Below are 18,992 nucleotides of genomic sequence, written 5' to 3'. Positions count from 1 at the left end.
CTATTTGGGAGTAGTAAAGGAATCTTGTATTTGGCCATTTCTACACCTTCTGTTCCTGAACAATCTTGCTTTGGCTGCGAGTGGCGATTGCGTGCGTTGTGCCGGTTATTTTAGAAGAATGAATGTAATACAGCACCTTCTTTCTATATCAGCCATTTGACCAACTCGTTCTCTGTCATTAGACTCATGATACACCAAAATATGGGAAGGTTCGGAGTTCGGACCCGAATAACACTTCACACCTTTGCAAGGGTGTGCGAGCTATAGACTTGCGACTTGAGATTGCAGTGTATGCGGTATGCCTATGCCGTGAAGAAAGGAAACGCTTTGAGACCTACACGCGAACAACAGCGAAGAGTGACGTGGTCACTTCATGTCGCGCCCCCGTTCGAATGCTTACCCAGAGAGCCGCCGTGCCGCATACTCCATCATTCGGTTTGCTACCACTCCCAGGTCCCATACACAGTTGATCACACAGGGTATCATGTATTGTAAAATAGTGACGTGCACATCACCTCTAAAGGACTCACAATAGGCACAATAAATCACATATGCTCCATGGAATGGATTCAATAGCACCACGATTGTGCTGGGTCGCGGCGGCGGATCCGCTCCCCGGCGCGCGCGCGCAGACTCTCGTCGACGGTGGGCCCACTGGCCAGCGTCACAGCCTGACGTTCCGCTGAACTGGGACAGATGGCGGCACGGGCGGAGCGGCCCAGTCCACGGTGGACGGTCCACTCCACCTCACATACACTACACATACACTAACCCTCCAAATACGCGCTAAGGCGGCGGCAGCTGGCAGATCTCTGCTACCAAGGCTAAAAATAAATCAATCGGCATCACAGCAGCGGTTACCATACTCGTTTGCACGCTATTAAAAGCTAATACGGGTAAATCTCTGTATACCCGAAGTAGGCAAGCTCCAATTCGAGCGTTTATCACGACTAAAGACAAAAATAACTGCTGGATGCGGACTGATATGACTTACGCTAGACACTAACGTGAAGACACGGTCAATGCAATGAAAACCACAATAGGCAAGCATTCCCGGTGGGACATTCATCAAGTGATGTACTCCAGCAACCAACAGCCGGAACCCAATAAAAGTGGACCACAATTGACGGTAAAAGCTGATGAAACGCACGTAAACTCGCACGCAACATCATCAAGATAAGTACAAATGACAATACACAGTCGACACATTCACACACAAACGTAATACGTAATGCGCACCGAGATACGACACGCAAAAATGACACGTGGCCTCCACACGATTGACAAACTGGTGATTGTACATAAGCGCTGTACTAGGATTCCCTTCTCTTTGTACAACTTGCTAGCGGACCTGAGCTTTCCAATGAAGAATATGGTGCCGGTGTTCCAAACCAGACATGTAAGTACAACCTTGACCCGGCACCGCGGGTCAACAGCGTGGCGCAATCGAACAAGGTTCATGACCCGAGCCCGGTCAACATTCGAACACACCGCGGCCGCATCAAACAGCAACCACGCGCAGGAACCAGTGACAATGGGTAAATATTGTACCAATATGGGAATTCTTACAACAAATCTATGCTACGTCGCGAGGGACAAGCGTCCCATACACACTAGAAACTGTGAGCACAACCACGACCTTGAGCAGACGGTAACTTCATGCAAGAGGAAGCTCCGTTGAGACTTCCTTTTACCTTCATGGAGACCAATCGACGACAGCCGAAATCCTCGCTGTATCAGGACGTAACAGCAGGTTCGGTAAGACGAGGCGGTCGAAAAACGAGCGCATACGATTGCAGAGGGCTATAGTATGGGTGACAGACGGCGGCAAGGCCCCTTCCGACGGCCGGAGGGGACTAGGGACCCACCCAGCGGCCGAGAGGGTCCCGAGGACCCATCCGACGGCCGAGAGGGGGCCCGAGGACCCACCAGACAGCCGTCAAAGCACCTCACCCGGCGGCTGAGGAGCCAGGAGGCCTCCCCCAGTAGTCGTCAGAGGCCAGAGAGATCGATGGGGCCATCAGCCCAGTTTGCGTGGCTGGTACATGTGTTCAGAGTGCACCGTAACGATCAGCATACCAGAGTTGCCGTCCGCCTCCCGATACCTGCCGAGAGGGAGACATGCGACCGTCAGATACTGCGCAGGAGGAGCTAGCAGTCACTTAAGTCGGTTATAGTATCCTATCAGTGTCTATCATTTATCACCCATCAATTCCGTATCATGAGCATCGACTATCAGTAGTGCAAGTTACAAAATACTTTCAGTATGACGAGTCACGCGATAACTCTGTGGAGTGCGCGACTACAACCAACCCTATATCTTCCCGGGCATGCGGCTATCTCTTTATTCGAAAAAAAAAACAACACAATACGTGACTGTTGTAAACCCACCACCCACCCTGCGCCCTTCCTTTCGACCCAGCCCTAAACCGGCGCCCCCAACTTACTGAAAGCCCTTGTTCTCCAGCCACTGTTCAACGGCCGGTTTAATCCTCGCCTTGCCGTGCTTGCTATTCTTCCCTTTACCAGTGATGATTTCCACATTCTTCGATCGGATACCTGCCGGTAAAACCTCGCATTAGAAAGAAACTCAGAGCGTTGCCTAAAATAAAGTCGGGTTATAAAGCCAGACGGATGCTGAGAGCTATAAGGCGTGAAGCAAGCAGAACACACCTGACGTAAAGCGAGGTGGATATGAAGCTACACTTGTCAAACAATTTGTCAATGAACATGTTTCTAAGCAGCAAGCGACGTTTGACGATCCATCTTGCGACTAAGCTCAAATAACCCTGCGGTAGCCCAGTCATCCACCTCCCACCGACCGCAATCCGCCTATCTCTCGCTCACCGTTCCTGCCAAAGTAGCTCTGTCGGTCGGCCAGAAAGCTGGCCAGCTGCGTCTGCGCCTCTTCCACCAGCAGATGGTGAAGATCGATCCGGTTCGGATCCGAGTCCTGGAGCAGCTCCATGGTGGTGATGGTGGCGCGCATGTTACACTCCTCCAGCACGGCGTACAACCGCTGCCTCTGTTGGAAAGACAGGGAGGACGGAGGGTCAGATACCCGGGTGGAGAAAAGAGCGAGAAAGCGAGCTAGAAAGAGAGAAGCACAGAGAAATAGCGAAAGGAAAGAGACGATCGAGGGAAAGGGAGATGGAAAGGAAAAAGACGAGCGAGGAAAGGGAGATGGGAGGGAGGGAGGGAGGGAGGGAAAAAGAGAAAAAGAGAGAGAAAGAGAGAGAGAGAGAAAGAGAGAGAGAGAGAGAGAGAGAGAGAGAGAGAGAGAGAGAGAGAGAGAGAGAGAGAGAGAGAGAGAGAGAGAGAGAGAGAGAGAGAGAGAGAGAGAGAGAGAGAGAGAGAGAGAGAGAGAGAGAGAGAGAGAGACCGGAGTCAGACCGACTCTCACCTCGGCGACGTAGTACTGCGACACGCTGAAGGCTCCGCGGCGCACGGCCCTCTCGGCCATCATCTTAGCGTGTTCGATCTTCTGTCGGATCAGCTCCGACTCGGCGCGGATGTCGTGGAACGACGGCATGCCCTTCTCGGTGAGGAAGTCGGCCGGTATGGGCCCGACCGCGCCGCCCGACTGCGGGAGCGCAGAGCGACGGTCAGAGGGGGTGGAGACGGGTGGGTTAGAAAGAAGAAGGGCACCTTAGAAGAGTATTTCAATGGCACTTCACTCTCATTCATTCCATTATGAGTCAATATTCATTGAACATTGAACTCAATCTAATTTGAACTGATCATTCACGCATCAGTAACCTTGAACACTACCGAATGTCATTAAACATGAAACTCAACTCAATCTACCAGACATGTGCATCGATCCGGGCGTTGGATCTGGGATCTCAATGGATCTCACGATAAAATCACAAAATGAAAGAGGAATCTAGGCCCTAAAACTTTGTCGGATCCTTGGGAATAAGTGGGATTTACTGTCTCATTGGGTCTAGTGAAAAACAATCCTAGAAATCATCTACTATGTATTTCAGACCCCATGAGACCCTGTTTTTCGGCGATAATTTCTTCAGTTTTTGTCTAATTGGCTTGAAATTTTGACATTAGACATTTCAGCTCAAGCGCCAATTTTCATCAATATGGTCTCTTAACAAAATGTTAAGATTTAAAGCACTTGTCATAGGCTCGTAATGCTAATTAGATTTTGCACCCGGATAGAGGCTCGTTCGCTACCGCAGCGGATCGGACGGGAGCGCTGGCCAATCACGTTGCGCCGGGCCCAACTTAACTCCGCCCACTGGCCGTGACCGCGCTGGGTCTATGCCGGCTCAGTCGGCGGCAGCACCGCCACGGTACATAGAATACTAGGTAACACCGGTTTGTCCGCTCAACACAGGGCCAATGGTCACCACTTTCTTCAGCTGACGTCTGTGACCTTGAGCTGACCTAGGATGATAAACAGCTGACAATTTAGGCCATTTGGAGCTCACTTGACAGCTGAAGAGCGTGATTTAAAATATAACTATTTGTCAGGCACTTACAAAAGATATTATTCACCAGTCATTTTTTAAGCACATTCTGTCATAAATTAGCTGACTCCCTCTGGTCTTCCACACGGCATAAAATGCAAGTGCAAATTCTGCCGTCTTGAAGTGAGCCAAACGCTTATGATACACATGATCGTTTCTCTCAGAGCACAACGGAAACTGCGAGAAAACAAGAGAGAGTCGGACTCTACAAATGAATGAATTTGGAAGAAAAATAGCTGTATTTTTTCCTGTGGAAATGTTGACTTTGAAAACATTGGCCATCAACTTTAAAATTGCCCCCAAATATGAAAATGTGTGAATTGACAAAACAGGCAATCTTCGGTTTTTGCCCAAGTTTGTTCATGATTGAGAGAGATTCGATGCGAAAATGCACTGATATATACTTTTGAAAGCGAGGTCTTGATCAGTGTATTAATTTTTATTTTTAACTTAACGCTAGTCCCACTTTTCCCTCCAAGAAAATATATTTGTCAATTTTTCAATAATCATATTATGCGTCATTGCTTTAAAAATAAAGAGAGTCGGACCGTAATTCTTTCAAAATGACTGATCGTGCTCAATATCTATCGGAATACATCAACAGATTGGCCAGACTCATTGGCTAAATATGTTTAAATTGCATTTTTCTTACTTTCTGCAGATTTTCCTGCAAAATTTTGCTGTAGTTTAAGCTGCATTTCCTGCAGATTGTGTTCACAGACCAATGGGAGACAAGTATTTCTTCATCAACAGGTTTATTCGCCATCAATTGGTCTAGCGGGTGTTTTTTGCATGCGCAGCTCATGTCACAGCTGCGTAAGAACACGTTCGCTTTAAATCATTATGGATTTTTCTTTTCGGAATATCAAAGGTCTTACCGGGGTTACATGAGCAAGTAAATGCGTATCAGGAACGGATTTTCCTATTCGCTCACCTGATTGTAGTCCGTTTGTAATGCGTATTACCTCTGCTCATGTAACCCCGAGTAATGTTGATGTGTTTCATAAGATTTGTGGTGGCGGGATTATCGTCATTAACTAATTACTTGATATATTTTAATGGGGAGTGGTGTAATGCCCGCACGACTGTTGACTTTCATTGTAATTGCTTGAGCTGGTTCCTGGGCCGCCTCAGATAGCAGGATGGTGTGTCAAGTAGGTATCATGGCCTGACAGGAAGGTGGGTACCCAGACCCCTAGCTCAATATTAATCTCAGATGAAGCCCGTATATATGTCTTAGAGCTTGTTAAAGTTTTAACCTCACCTACATATAACCTAACATAACCTGAAATAACCAGACATGCTAGAACCCTTATTTTGGTCAAATGCTGATGAGCAGAAAAATATTAACTTTTTGATGATTTGCCATGCCTACCTATTGCTATGTCTGGATGAGGGTTTCTCGGTTACTGTGTAGATAAACTATGGTGAAGATAAAAAACATCATTTACCCTAGCCTAACCTTTGCGTACTAAACTACCACTTTTGGTAAATGTTCAGAAAGAGTGATTCACTTTTCAGGCATACATTTTGTACATTCTTGCACTATTTAACATCCTGAATCCAGATATGATATTTACATGTGATACAAATACAAAACAAAAATCAAACCTTACCTAACCCCATGCCAGACTGGAAAACATCCATACACTACGCCGGATGCCAGTGAGACCATCTTGCGCCGATATTCGGCGCAAGCGATTTTGCGCCGAAATTTCTGAGTGATTTGCGCCAAAAATTAGGTGCCTATTTGTGCGAAAATTAAGCCCTTTTCATATAAAGCACATGTGCACATATACTGATCAAGGCTATATCAACCAGGCAGAGTGTTTCGTACGCTATCCCATGTTGGAGCGTCCGAATTAGTTTTTATTTCCACGTAAACCCAATACCTCGGTGGGAGCCAGCGAGGGCCCGGCAGCGGAGCAGCACGTGCTCCGGCACATCAGCCTCTTCTCGGCTCACGGTGCAGAGCGCCGCTGGGCACCGCTTGTCTGGGTACTGCTGACACGCGGCGGAGTGGAGACAGCCGATTCGGTGCCGTATTGGAGCGAGCTGCCCCGGTGGCCGGCCCTCATCTGGTGCACCGAAATGGCATCCTCTCGGTCCTCTCCGGGGAGAGGGAGCGGCGGCGTGCTCCCGAGGAGTGGCTTGAATAGTGATTCTGAGCAGTTGTCGCGCCACTGATGCGAGGCCGCACAATGAACCGCCCTGGTCAGCGATCGGGCGTTTGAGGGCAGGGCGGCCGCCAGTTTTGCCAGATCGTCCACGCTCTCATTCCCCTCGATACTGCAGTGGGCAGGAACCCACTGCTATTGCTTAACGACGCTTGGCGACGTTCAACAACGTTTTCCATGCCTATCTCTACGCCGAAGGTTGAGGCCTCACCTGGGCGGCCGTTCCTCCGCTGAGTAGACTCAGGGCGGCTCGCCAGTTCGAGCACGCGACGACCGGGGCGGGGGACGTCTCGTCCCGCAACCTCTCCAGAGCTGCCCACGGGGCGAATCTGCTGCTAGATTGACCAGCGTACCGCATAAATTCGGTGACTGTCTTTCGCCAAAAAATTATGCGACCGCCCTGCACCGAAAAATTCGTCCGCCGCCATGCGCTGAATTCGGCGCATGCGAAGTTACGCCGGACGTGCTCTTAAATTTTCGGCGCAATCCCGCCACTACGCCGGACATATTCGGCTTAACGTGTATTTTTTCCAGTCTGGACCCCATGTTGCATATTCATATGAACTGTAGATCAGATATTTTTTGAACAAATACCCATCTTTCATCCTTTCAGCATGCCTACAACCTACTAAACAGCCTTGGTATCAACCTACCATTCATACTTTATCCACACATACATATTGATATATGGGGTATGTTTGGTTCATTAGGTTATAGTAGGTCAGGTGCCTACATGCTATCATTTGTCATGCTTTGATTTCAGGTGGTGTCTTGTGGGCTTTATAGTGGGCTTTGTGGCCCTCTCTAAGTGCAAGGGTTAAGTGTTGATGCACATAATGCAATGTGTTTTTTTTTTTCCATGGGCGCAGGAACCTCACGTAAAGTGTGGGGGGAGGGGGGCAGAGAACTTATGTCACTTTGTGGGAACCCCAATACCCCTATGAACAAATTCTTTGCAGTTTCCTGCTTATCTCACCTTGCCGAACAGTTTCTTGCTCTTAGTTTTGAATTTAAATGAAAAATAAATATTTTACTCTAAAATTAGCATAGCTGAAAAGTGGGGACATCCCCCCCGATCCTAGGCCTGTTTTTTCTTAATGGTACAAATCATCCAGATTCATATGAGAAGGGTGGGTAGCTACCTACAAAATCAAATCAATGCCTCAATTGTTTATTGTTTTATTACAATAAGTCCCTCCTCTGCCAATCACACTAAACTATCTACTGTCACAATGCAGTGTGCGTCATGATTTCTCAACTCTATGCATACAATATATTTCCATTTGTCAATCACATATTGTTTTTTTTACAGGCTTTCCGGTTATGACTGAGGCCAGCATCTCACGTGTCCTGGCTACGCCAAATCACTGCGGATGCCGGATGCCGAGGACCGGAGAGCCAACCGCTTTGAGGCGTGAGCTCTGTGGCGTGGCTCGAGTGATCACCAGGTTCTGACGGCTACGGCGCCGTCGACCTGGTTGAATAGCTGGGGCCTGGACGAGAGTGCCCTTAGTACGGTGGTCAATCGGTTACGTCCGAGGGGCGCTCGAACACGCTGCCGTCGCGTGGCTGCCGGCGGCCGCCCCCTCGCACGTGAATCTCCTGGAGCGAGGACTGCGGGAGGCGGCCGCATCATCACCTGTGTCCGCGCTCAACACCGTGCCACGCACTAATGGCGGAAGCCCGACTTTCTCCGATGGAGGAGAGAAGCTGGACGCTGGCTGCCAGGCTGCTGGGGAGGGCGCTGGGTCTGCCATCAGGGGACCCCCTGCGCGCGACCGCCGAGGCCTCGGCACCGGCGCGCCTGCCTTCGGTCCGAGGCTGGAGATTGCGAGGCCGCCAGGCCTGGGCGAGAGCGAGAATCCCACCGTGGCAACAGACGGCTGGCGTCACCTTCCGGTTGGACGTGTGCCCGATCCGGGCTGGGGCCACGGCGGCGGAAAGGGAAAGCGTGGCTACGCTGCACCTCGCGTTCCTGCCCCTGTGTGCTGTCCGGCTTTGGACGGACGGATCTGTGGAGGGCGGAGTCTTCAGGCGCTGGGCGGGAGCCGTGCTGGTCTGGCTGGACGAAGAGGTCGAGGAACTGCGGGCCCCGGCCGGAGAGCTGTGCTATAGCTACCGCGCGGAGATGGTGGCGCCGGTGACCGGTCCGGAGACCGTACTCGGAAGAGACAGAGACCAGGACCTGCGGTCCGTACCTATCTGCTAACTGTGCGGTAGTGCTGGTGTAGTGCAACATTTTTGGATGGCTAGCTACATTTCACGATTAAATAGCTGGTACGTTTCAGTGCAGGTGGCGTGACGAGCAATGTATCTGTTGGCCACTTCTGCGGCCGCTGCCATTTCCTACTCGAAGGCGGGCGCACTACTTGGCTGGGCCGGCAGGATGTTCCTATTATGTGTCGACGACAAAGCGAGTATATTCATGTTCTTTTAAAGGGACTATCCCACCTTCTAAAATGTTGTTAAAACCAGTTAAATTGTGCCCGACTTTATAGACTGGATGACCAGGAACACGGTTCTGGCATTTATTTTTCATTAAACATTTTAGGCTTCCATATTCCAAACACAAACTTTCAAATATGTGACGTCACAGCCCAAAATTACCTCCTTCCCCAGGCCACATTACTGTCATAAAGCTGATTCTTTTTACTCTGTAGGGACCACAACAAAGTTCAGACCAAGTTTTAAGCGATTTTTCAACGAACAAACCCATTTAAATCAGAATGACTAAACGAGGTGACGTCACACTAACGGTCGCTCCATGTTGAAGATAGGGCCTTGTACAAGGCCCATTTTCAAATGAAGGGAACGAATTTCTTCAACACCAAGAGGCCGCGGGGGTTGCAACCTAGATAGATAGTGGTTTCTGAACCTCGCCGCAAACTTGGCTATCTCAACTCAAACCCCATGTTAAAGGTGGGATAGTCCCTTTAATGCACAGAAGTCTGTTGTATATTTGAAGTTTTATTTTAGGTTGACGATTGCGAAGGGCAGATTCATCTTCTCTCTTTCATTTGTGTTGCCACTTTAGCGTTCATGTTTGTCATAAGTGTCCTGGTCCGGCTTGGTTGTCATCTTCATTCGTGATGTATTTTATTTTACGAACATGCTGGTGATCAATGCAATACACTTTTGATTAATAATGCTGCTTTAGCTCTGATCCTTTGTGGTATGTCTTGATTGTACTACTGCGATAGTGATTTTTCCTCACCAAAATATGCAGGCAACAAATGTAAATGCTGCCAAAAGTTTGTCATTGCGTGATGTATCTAAAAGACATCAAGTTTCTGAACGTGGTCGTGTACTACGCAACCGGAAACTCAATAGGACGTGGAATGCTGTGAAGCAAAACTACAGAAGTGAGGCTGGCCACGCCAAAATCAAGTGAGATATGTCCAGCCTTTCTTCAGCCGCCAAGGCTTCGACAGACTATCCGCGGGTTCGGTGTCTCTCGAACTACGAAGATTCAACGTCGTCCGGCCAATCCTGGTTAAGGTCAGCGGGGACTTAGCTGTGGTTATGGAACAGGATTGGCCGTCCGAGAGACTCAGAACCTGGGGTATGTTGCAGCACAGCTATGTCGACCGAGTGTCGTCGCAAGCTGCCCCACTCGACGAGAAAAAGTAAAACCGTCCCGTCCTAGGCTGACTAGGCTTAGCTAGGTGGCAGCACAGTCGCGCCGGCAGGGGGCAGTGCCACAACCAGCCGACTGATATTTTCGTGTGACGTCAGAACCGGTGCCTCCCTGAGCACCGCGGAGAGGTCGAACGGGGCCGCGCACTGGAAACATACATGGAATCGACAGGAAGTGTCTGAGCGAAAGCCTGCTCTTCATCTGGGGAATTGGTAACCGCTTCTCTGTTTTTGATATACCTATCAACACCGATCCAGCTCAGAATATGAATAATAATCATAGTGAGGATATTAACCTCCCCAGAACCAACCTTAAATAGAGAGCTGAGATATGCACTATCTGAATATCTGAATGAATGTACATTCTAGCGCCTATCTCATGGTCAGGTCGTGCCACTATTCTGTCACCTATGACAATAGGTATGCGAAGCCTCTGCACTACTCGAAAATATCGATATTGGTTGGCTGCGTCAATCGCTGTTTCTGAAGACGCTGTTATACCAATGCAGAAAACAGCAGGGTGGGATGATGAGTTGCGAGCACTTCCGATTGCCTTAGACATCGCTCCACGAGCTGTGTTCCGTGTTCGTAATTCGGGAAGTGTTGAGAAAGGAGCAGAAATGTGATCTGCGATTTATTGCGTATGGTAGAAATGTGACATCAGAATAAGGGAAACCAGCGCAAACGCTAGTAAAGAAATCGCGTCTTTTTGTAAAACTAAAGTCACTTTTCAAGCTCTCTAATAGTGAGGCAGTAGGCTACTTACTTAAGGTATTTTAATTATTTGCATTTCAACACGAAAGCCTGGGGACGGGGTCAAGTCAGTTCGGTGACCTCAATCTAGCCAATTATAAAATGGGTTAGTTCCGAAGGTATTCATGTTGCATCGCAATCGCATGAATCCATCTCAAGCATACGCATAAGCATAATATATTTCATATTGCAACCACACTTCTTAAACGCTACGGTGTAACTGTTTATCATGTCTTGCAAATTTGACGTAGACTGACCGACGTCTTGCATCAGTTCACAGTCAATTGACATCAACGCTTTTTTTTAATGACGTTCAATCAATCAAAAATGCAGTCACTAGCCCTGAACTTACTGAACATGTAGCTTACGCATTACGCATATCTTTATTGATTGACATGGTGTAGGCTAATTTGCGATAAATGCAATAACGAAGGCTAGTGCGCTAATTACGATCGCTAGTTTCTGCTGTATCGTTAGTACTGCAACGGTAACCGCAAGACAGCCATGCGTCCAATGCGAGCCGCCCCGGTCCGGCATACGGCCCTGGGTCCGGCACCTACTGCCCCGTCGGCTCCACGCATCCGACCACGGTACATAGAATACTAGGTAACACCGGTTTGTCCGCTCAACACAGGGCCAACGGTCACCACTTTCTTCAGCTGACGTCTGTGACCTTGAGCTGACCTAGGATGATAAACAGCTGACAATTTAGGCCATTTGGAGCTCACTTGACAGCTGAAGAGCGTGATTTAAAATATAAATATTTGTAAGACACTGACAAAAGATATTATTCACCAGTCATTTTTTAAGCACATTCTGTCATAAATTAGCTGACTCCCTCTGGTCTTCCACACGGCAGAAAATGCAAGTGCAAATTCTGCCGTCTTGAAGTGAGCCAAACACTTGTGATACACATGATCGTTTCTCTCAGAGCACAACGGAAACTGCGAGAAAACAAGAGAGAGTCGGACTCTACAAATGAATGAATTTGGAAGAAAAATAGCTGTATTTTTTCCTGTGGAAATGTTGACTTTGAAAACATTGGCCATCAACTTTAAAATTGCCCCCAAATATGAAAATGTGTGAAATGACAAAACAGGCAATCTTGCTGTTTTTGCCCAAGTTTGTTCATGATTGAGAGAGATTCGATGCGAAAATGCACTGATAAATACTTTTGGAAGCGAGGTCTCGATCAGTATATTAATTTTGATTTTTAATTTAACGCTAGTCCCACTTTTCCCTCCAAGAAAATATATTCGTCAATTTTTCAATAATCATATTATGCGTCATTGCTTTAAAAATAAGGAGAGTCGGACCGTAATTCTTTCAAAATGACTGATCGTGCTCAATATCTATCGGAATATATCAACAGATTGGCCAGACTCATTGGCTAAATATGTTTGAATTGCATTTTTCTTATTTTCTGCAGATTTTCCTGCAAAATTTTACTGTAGTTTAAGCTGCGTTTCCTGCAGATTGTGTTCACAGACCAATGGGAGACGAGTATTTCTTCATCAACAGGTTTATTCGCCATCAATTGGTCTAGCGGGTGTTTTTCGTATGCGCAGCTTATGTCACAGCTGCGTAAGAACACGTTCGCTTTTATGGATATTTCTTTTCGGAATATCAAAGGTCAATGTGTTTCATAAGATTTTGATTTGTGGTGGCGGGATTATCGTCATTACCTAATTACTTGATATATTTTAATGGGGAGTGGTGTAATGCCTGCACGACTGTTGACTTTCATTGTAATTGCCATAGGTGGGCATCGTTCCTCAAAATTGTAACTTCGTTACTCGTTCCTCCGTTCCTTCAAAACGTGACTTCCGTTACTCGTTCCTCCGTTCCTCTGAAAATAATGTAACGGAAATTCTTTAGTCCGTTACTCCGTTACAACAAAAGAAAATGTTGTGTATTTCACACATTTCTGAGACCAATTTCAGACACCTTACCGACTACAGAGAAAGAGGAATGCCCATCAAATCTACCAAGACAGCGGGCCACTGACTGGACACTAAACCTTAGAATGTCTGGTTAGTGCTTGTACTGATGCGCATCACTTGTCCCCGGCCAGATGCCGGTTGCCCTTCACGAACACGAGACGTTCCAGGTTGGCATCTGAGAGGGTAGCCTTTTTTGCACGTAGCACGTCTTTTCCCATCGAGGACATCCGCTCTACTGAGGCGCTTGAAGGGACGCCCGTGTTGAACTTTGCGAACACATGCTGCAACGCCGGCTCCTTCCGAAAGGCCAGGTCACTGAGGCCATCTTCCTTCAAGACATCTTCGAGACACATTTTTATTACAGCCTATATTTAGTTTACATTAAAGAGTATATTTTTATTATACTCTTGACCTGCTTGAACTGTGACTGGTCTCAGGTTTCTGGCGGTGCGTCATCCCCTGAAAGAAGTCCCCCCCCCCCTCCTCATCTGGTTCACTGGTACTGCTGATACTGGTCGCGTCGTCTCTCAGCTCCCTGAGGGCCGTCTCCACAGCCGACTCCATGACACTTTTCACGCTTCTCATACCTGGGTGGCGTCATGGCTCATCATACTGTTCCAGCCAGGTCAAGCAGAACATGGGGTGGAAAGCTGCGGCCAGCTGGCAATCCAGGTCCTTGAAAACATTCTGGAACCTCGTCTCCATACCCTCAAGCGTGGTGTCATGGCCCTCAAGTTTGTTCAAAGATCAACCCGCTCGAACAACGAAAAGTAACGGAGGAACGAAGGAACGGGCTAAACTGTAACGGAGGAACGAGCAACCAATGTAACGGAAGTTACTTGGTCCGTTCCGCTTTCTAAAATGTAACGAGTTCGTTCCTCCGTTCCTAAAAATTGTAACGGCGTTCCGGAACGGAGGAACGGAGGAACGGATCGTGCCCACCTATGGTAATTGCTTGAGCTGGTTCCTGGGCCGCCTCAGATAGCAGGATGGTGTGTCACAAGGCCCTAAATACAGTGTCAATTGTATCATGGCCTGACAGGAAGGTGGGTACCCAGACCCCTAGCTCAATATTAATCTCAGATGAAGCCCGTATATATGTCTTAGAGCTTGTTAAAGTTTTAACCTTACCTACATATAACCTAACATAACCTGAAATAACCAGATATGCTAGAACCCTTATTTTGGTCAAATGCTGATGAGCAGAAAAATATTAACTTTTTGACGATTTGCCATGCCTACCTATGTCTGGACGAGGGTTTCTCGGTTATTGTGTAGATAAACTATGGTGAAGATAAGAAACATCATCTACCCTAGCCTAACATTTGCGTACTAAACTACCACTTTTGGTAAATGTTCAGAAAGAGTGATTCATTTTTCAGGCATACATTTTGTACATTCTTGCACTATTTGACATCCTGAAACCAGATATGATCTTTACATGTGATACAAATACAAAACAAAAATCAAACCTTACCTAACCCCATGCCAGACTGGAAAACATCCATACATTACGCCGGATGCCCATGAGACCATCTTGCGCCGAAATTCGGCGCAAGCGATTTTGCACCGAAATTTCTGAGTGATTTGCGCCAAAAATTAGGTGCCTATTTGTGCGAAAATTAAGCCCTTTTCATATAAAGCACATGTGCACATATACTGATTAAGGCTATATCAACCAGGCAGAGTGTTTCGGGGCTTTGTACGCTATCCCATGTTTGAGCGTCCGAATTAGTTTTTATTTCCACGTAAACCTAATACCTCGGCGGGAGCCAGCGAGGGCCCGGCAGCGGAGCAGCACGTGCTCCGGCACATCAGCCTCTTCTCGGCTCACGGTGCAGAGCGCCGCTGGGCACCGCTTGTCTGGGCACTGCTGGCACGCGGCGGAGTGGAGACAGCCGATTCGGTGCCGTATTGGAGCAAGCGGCCCCGGTGGCCCGCCCTCATCTGGTGCACCGAAATGGCATCCTCTCGGTCCTCTCCGGGGAGAGGGAGCGGCGGCGTGCTCCCGAGGAGTGGCTTGAATAGTGATTCTGAGCAGTTGTCGCGCCACTGATGCGAGGCCGCACAATAAACCGCCCTGGTCAGCGATCGGGCGTTTGAGGGCAGGGCGGCCGCCAGTTTTGCCAGATCGTCCACGCTATCATTCCCCTTGATACTGCAGTGGGCAGGAACCCACTGCTATTGCTTAACGACGCTTGGCGACGTTCAACAAGGTTTTCCATGCCAATCTCTACGCCGAAGGTTGAGGCCTCACCTGGGCGGCCGTTCCTCCGCTGAGTAGACTCAGGGCGGCTCGCCAGTTCGAGCACGCGACGACCGGGGCGGGGACGTTTCGTCCTGCAACCTCTCCAGAGCTGCCCACGGGGCGAATCTGCTGCTAGATTGACCAGCGTACCGCATAAATTCGGTGACTGTCTTTCGCCAAAAAATTATGAGACCGCCCTGCACCGAAAAATTCGTCCGCCGCCATGCGCTGAATTCGGCGCATGCGAAGTTACGCCGGACGTGCGCTTAAATTTTCGGCGCAATCCCGCCACTACGCCGGACATATTCGGCATAACGTGTATTTTTTCCAGTCTGGACCCCATGTTGCATATTCATATGAACTGTAGATCAGATATTTTTTGAACAAATACCCATCTTTCATCCTGTCAGCATGCCTACAACCTACTAAACAGCCTTGGTATCAACCTACCATTCATACTTTATCTACACATCCATATTGATATATGGGGTATGTTTGGTTCAGTAGGTTATAGTAGGTCAGGTGCCTACATGCTATCATTTGTCATGCTTTGATTTCAGGTGGTGTCTTGTGGGCTTTATAGTGGGCTTTGTGGCCCTCTCTAAGTGCAAGGGTTAAAGGGACACTCCCACCTTAACATTAGTTTTGAGTTGAGATAGCCAAATTGGTGGCCATGGCCTGCAAATACCGGTTTGGGCACTCACAACATCGACAAATGCTTTAATTCGGAGATATGGAATTTCAAACTTGCAGTTTTCGGATTCTAAGGGGCTAGTGCATTGGTATGCCCCCTTAGAATTTGTGACGTCAGCGGAGATCTAACGATTTTTAAATCTTTTACTAAAACGTTTGGTAGCACGCGGTGGTATATGCTGCTTTGCGCGCAACAAATGCCGCACTTTCAAATTAAGTCGCTAGGAACAGCGGAGATCCCAAAAAGTAAACAAAAGTAAAAGTCTAATATCTTGAAAACCGGTGAATATTTTTCGATGAAATTTGGTAGATATTCGTTTTCGCTCTTTCTGAACCGAGCGACATCACTTTCGTGCCAATTCATTAACTTTTTTGAAGGTGGGAGGGTCCCTTTAAGTGTTGATGCACATAATGCAATGTGTTTTTTTCCATGGGCGCAGGAACCTCACGTAGTGTGTGTGTGTGTGGGGGGGGGGGGGGTGGCAGAGAACTTCATTGTCACTTTGTGGGAACCCCAATACCCCTATGAACAAATTCTTTGTAGTTTCGTGCTCATCTCACCTTGCCGAACAATTTCTTGCTCTTAGTTTTGAATTTAAATGAAAAATAAATATTTTACTTTAAAAATTAGCATAGCTGAAAAGTGGGGACATCCCCCGCCCGATCCTAGGCCTATGTTGTTTTTTTTCTTAATGGTACAAATCATCCAGATTCATATGAGAAGGGTAGGTAGCTACCTACAAAATCAAATCAATGCCTCAATTGTTTATTGTTTTATTACAATAAGTCCCTCATCTGCCAATCACGCTAAACTATCTTCTGTCACAATGCAGTGTGTGTCATGATTTCTCAACCCTATGCATACAATATATTTCCATTTGTCAATCACATATTGTTTTTTTTTACAGGCTTTCCGGTTATGACTGAGGCCAGCATCTCACGTGTCCTGGCTACGCCAAATCACTGCGGATGCCGGATGCCGAGAACCGGAGAGCCAACCGCTTTGAGGCGTGAGCTCTGTGGCGTGGCTCGAGTGATCACCAGGTTCTGACGGCTACGGCGCCGTCGACCTGGTTGAATAGCTGGGGCCTGGACGAGGGTGCCCTTAGTACGGTGGTCAATCGGTTACGTCCGAGGGGCGCTCGAACACGCTGCCGTCGCGTGGCTGCCGGCGGCCGCCCCCTCGCACGTGAATCTCCTGGAGCGAGGACTGCGGGAGGCGGCCGCATCATCACCTGTGTCCGCGCTCAACACCGTGCCACGGACTAATGGCGGGAGCCCGACTTTCTCCGATGGAGGAGAGAAGCTGGACGCCGGCTGCCAGGCTGCTGGGGAGGGCGCTGGGTCTGCCATCAGGGGACCCCCTGCGCGCGACCGCCGAGGCCTCGGCACCGGCGCGCCTGCCTTCGGTCCGAGGCTGGAGATTGCGAGGCTGCCAGGCCTGGGCGAGAGCGAGAATCCCACCGTGGCAACAGACGGCTGGCGTCATCTTCCGGTTGGACGTGTGCCCGATCCGGGCTGGGGCCACGGCGGCGGAAAGGGAAAGCGTGGCTACGCTGCACCTCGCGTTCCTGCCCCTGTGTGCTGTCCGGCTTTGGACGACGGATCTGTGGAGGGCGGAGTCTTCAGGCGCTGGGCGGGAGCCGTGCTGGTCTGGCTGGACGAAGAGATCGAGGAACTGCGGGCCCCGGCCGGAGAGCTGTGCTACAGCTACCGCGCGGAGATGGTGGCGCTGGTCACCGGTCCGGAGACCGTACTCGGAAGAGACAGAGACCAGGACCTGCGGTCCGTACCTATCTGCTAACTGTGCGGTAGTGCTGGTGTAGTGCAACATTTTTGGATGGCTAGCTACATTTCACGATTAAATAGCTGGTACGTTCCAGTGCAGGTGGCGTGACGAACAATGTATCTGTTGGCCACTTCTGCGGCCGCTGCTATTTCCTACTCGAAGGCGGGCGCGCTGTTTGGCTGGACCGGCAGGATGTTCCCATTATGTGTCGACGACAAAGCGAGTATATTCATGTTCTTTTAATGCACAGAAGTCTGTTGTATATTTGAAGTTTTATTTTAGGTTGACGATTGCGAAGGGCAGATTCATCTTCTCTCTTTCATTTGTGTTGCCACTTTAGCGTTCATGTTTGTTATAAGTGTCCTGGTCCGGCTTGGTTGTCATCTTTATTCGTGATGTATTTTATTTTACGAACATGCTGGTGATCAATGCAATACACTTTTGGTTAATAACGCTGCTTTAGCTCTGATCCTTTGTGGTATGTCTTGATTGTACTACTGCGATAGTGATTTTTTCTCACCAAAATATGCAGGCAACAAATGTAAATGCTGCCAAAAGTTTGTCATTGCGTGATGTATCTAAAAGACATCAAGTTTCTGAACGTGGTCGTGTACTACGCAACCGGAAACTCAATAGGACGTGGAATGCTGTGAAGCAAAACTACAGAAGCGAGGCTAGCCACGCAAAAATCAAGTGAGATATGTCTAGCCTTTCTTCAGCCGCCAAGGCTTCGACAGACTATCCGCGGGTTCGGTGTCTCTCGAACTACGAAGATTCAACGTCGTCCGGCCAATCCTGGTTAAGGTCAGCGGGGACTTAGCTGTAGTTATGGAACAGGATTGGCCGTCCGAGAGACTCCGAACCTGGGGTATGTTGCAGCACAGCTATGTCGACCGAGTGTCGTCGCAAGCTGCCCCACTCGACGAGAAAAAGTAAAACCGTCCCGTCCTAGGCTGACTAGGCTTAGCTAGGTGGCAGCACAGTCGCGCCGGCAGGGGGCGGTGCCACAACCAGCCGACTGATATTTTCGTGTGACGTCAGAACCGGTGCCTCCCTGCATCCGACTGACCGGCCAAGGTCACCGCTCCGTCCGCCGGGAGGGAGGGCGGAGCTTAATGGTCACGTGCCTGTGACGTCACGCCTACGTACGGATAGCCTCTACTCAACTGACGAATTTACGGAGCTGATTTTAACATTACGAGGCAACGACAAGTACCCTAACAATTGATATTTTGTTAAGAGACCAAATTAGCGAAAATTGGCGCTTGA

General features: G+C 48.7%; 2 protein-coding genes and 1 long non-coding RNA gene across 3 annotated transcripts in view; 2 read left to right on the top strand and 1 right to left on the bottom strand.

The window, feature by feature from the left end:
• Nucleotides 1-470: 470 nt before the first annotated feature.
• LOC122389661 overlaps nucleotides 471-18,992 on the bottom strand; it is a 26,382-nt gene continuing 7,860 nt past the window's right edge. Inside the window, exons 7-10 of the mRNA XM_043381890.1 lie at nucleotides 3,404-3,583; nucleotides 2,848-3,025; nucleotides 2,448-2,559; nucleotides 471-2,105 (exon numbers count right to left, since the gene is read on the bottom strand). Coding sequence (XP_043237825.1) covers nucleotides 2,021-2,105; nucleotides 2,448-2,559; nucleotides 2,848-3,025; nucleotides 3,404-3,583 — 555 coding nt within the window. The 3' untranslated portion in view covers nucleotides 471-2,020. The remainder of the gene's footprint in view (nucleotides 2,106-2,447; nucleotides 2,560-2,847; nucleotides 3,026-3,403; nucleotides 3,584-18,992) is intronic.
• On the top strand, nucleotides 5,365-9,708 carry LOC122389663. Its single transcript, XR_006258010.1, has 2 exons — nucleotides 5,365-5,663; nucleotides 7,974-9,708. It is a non-coding gene; the product is annotated as an uncharacterized LOC122389663 (long non-coding RNA).
• Nucleotides 16,294-18,992, top strand: part of LOC122389662 — a 19,581-nt gene continuing 16,882 nt past the window's right edge. The window contains exon 1 of the mRNA XM_043381892.1: nucleotides 16,294-16,330. The gene's annotated coding sequence lies outside the window, so the exon portion shown is untranslated. The remainder of the gene's footprint in view (nucleotides 16,331-18,992) is intronic.

Source organism: Amphibalanus amphitrite, unplaced genomic scaffold (assembly GCF_019059575.1).
Source record: "Amphibalanus amphitrite isolate SeventyFive unplaced genomic scaffold, NRLGWU_Aamphi_draft 000367F_arrow, whole genome shotgun sequence".
Lineage (NCBI taxonomy): Eukaryota > Metazoa > Arthropoda > Thecostraca > Balanomorpha > Balanidae > Amphibalanus > Amphibalanus amphitrite.
The sequence above is the reverse complement of the archived record's forward strand: the minus strand, read 5'-3'. Positions and strand labels throughout refer to the sequence as shown.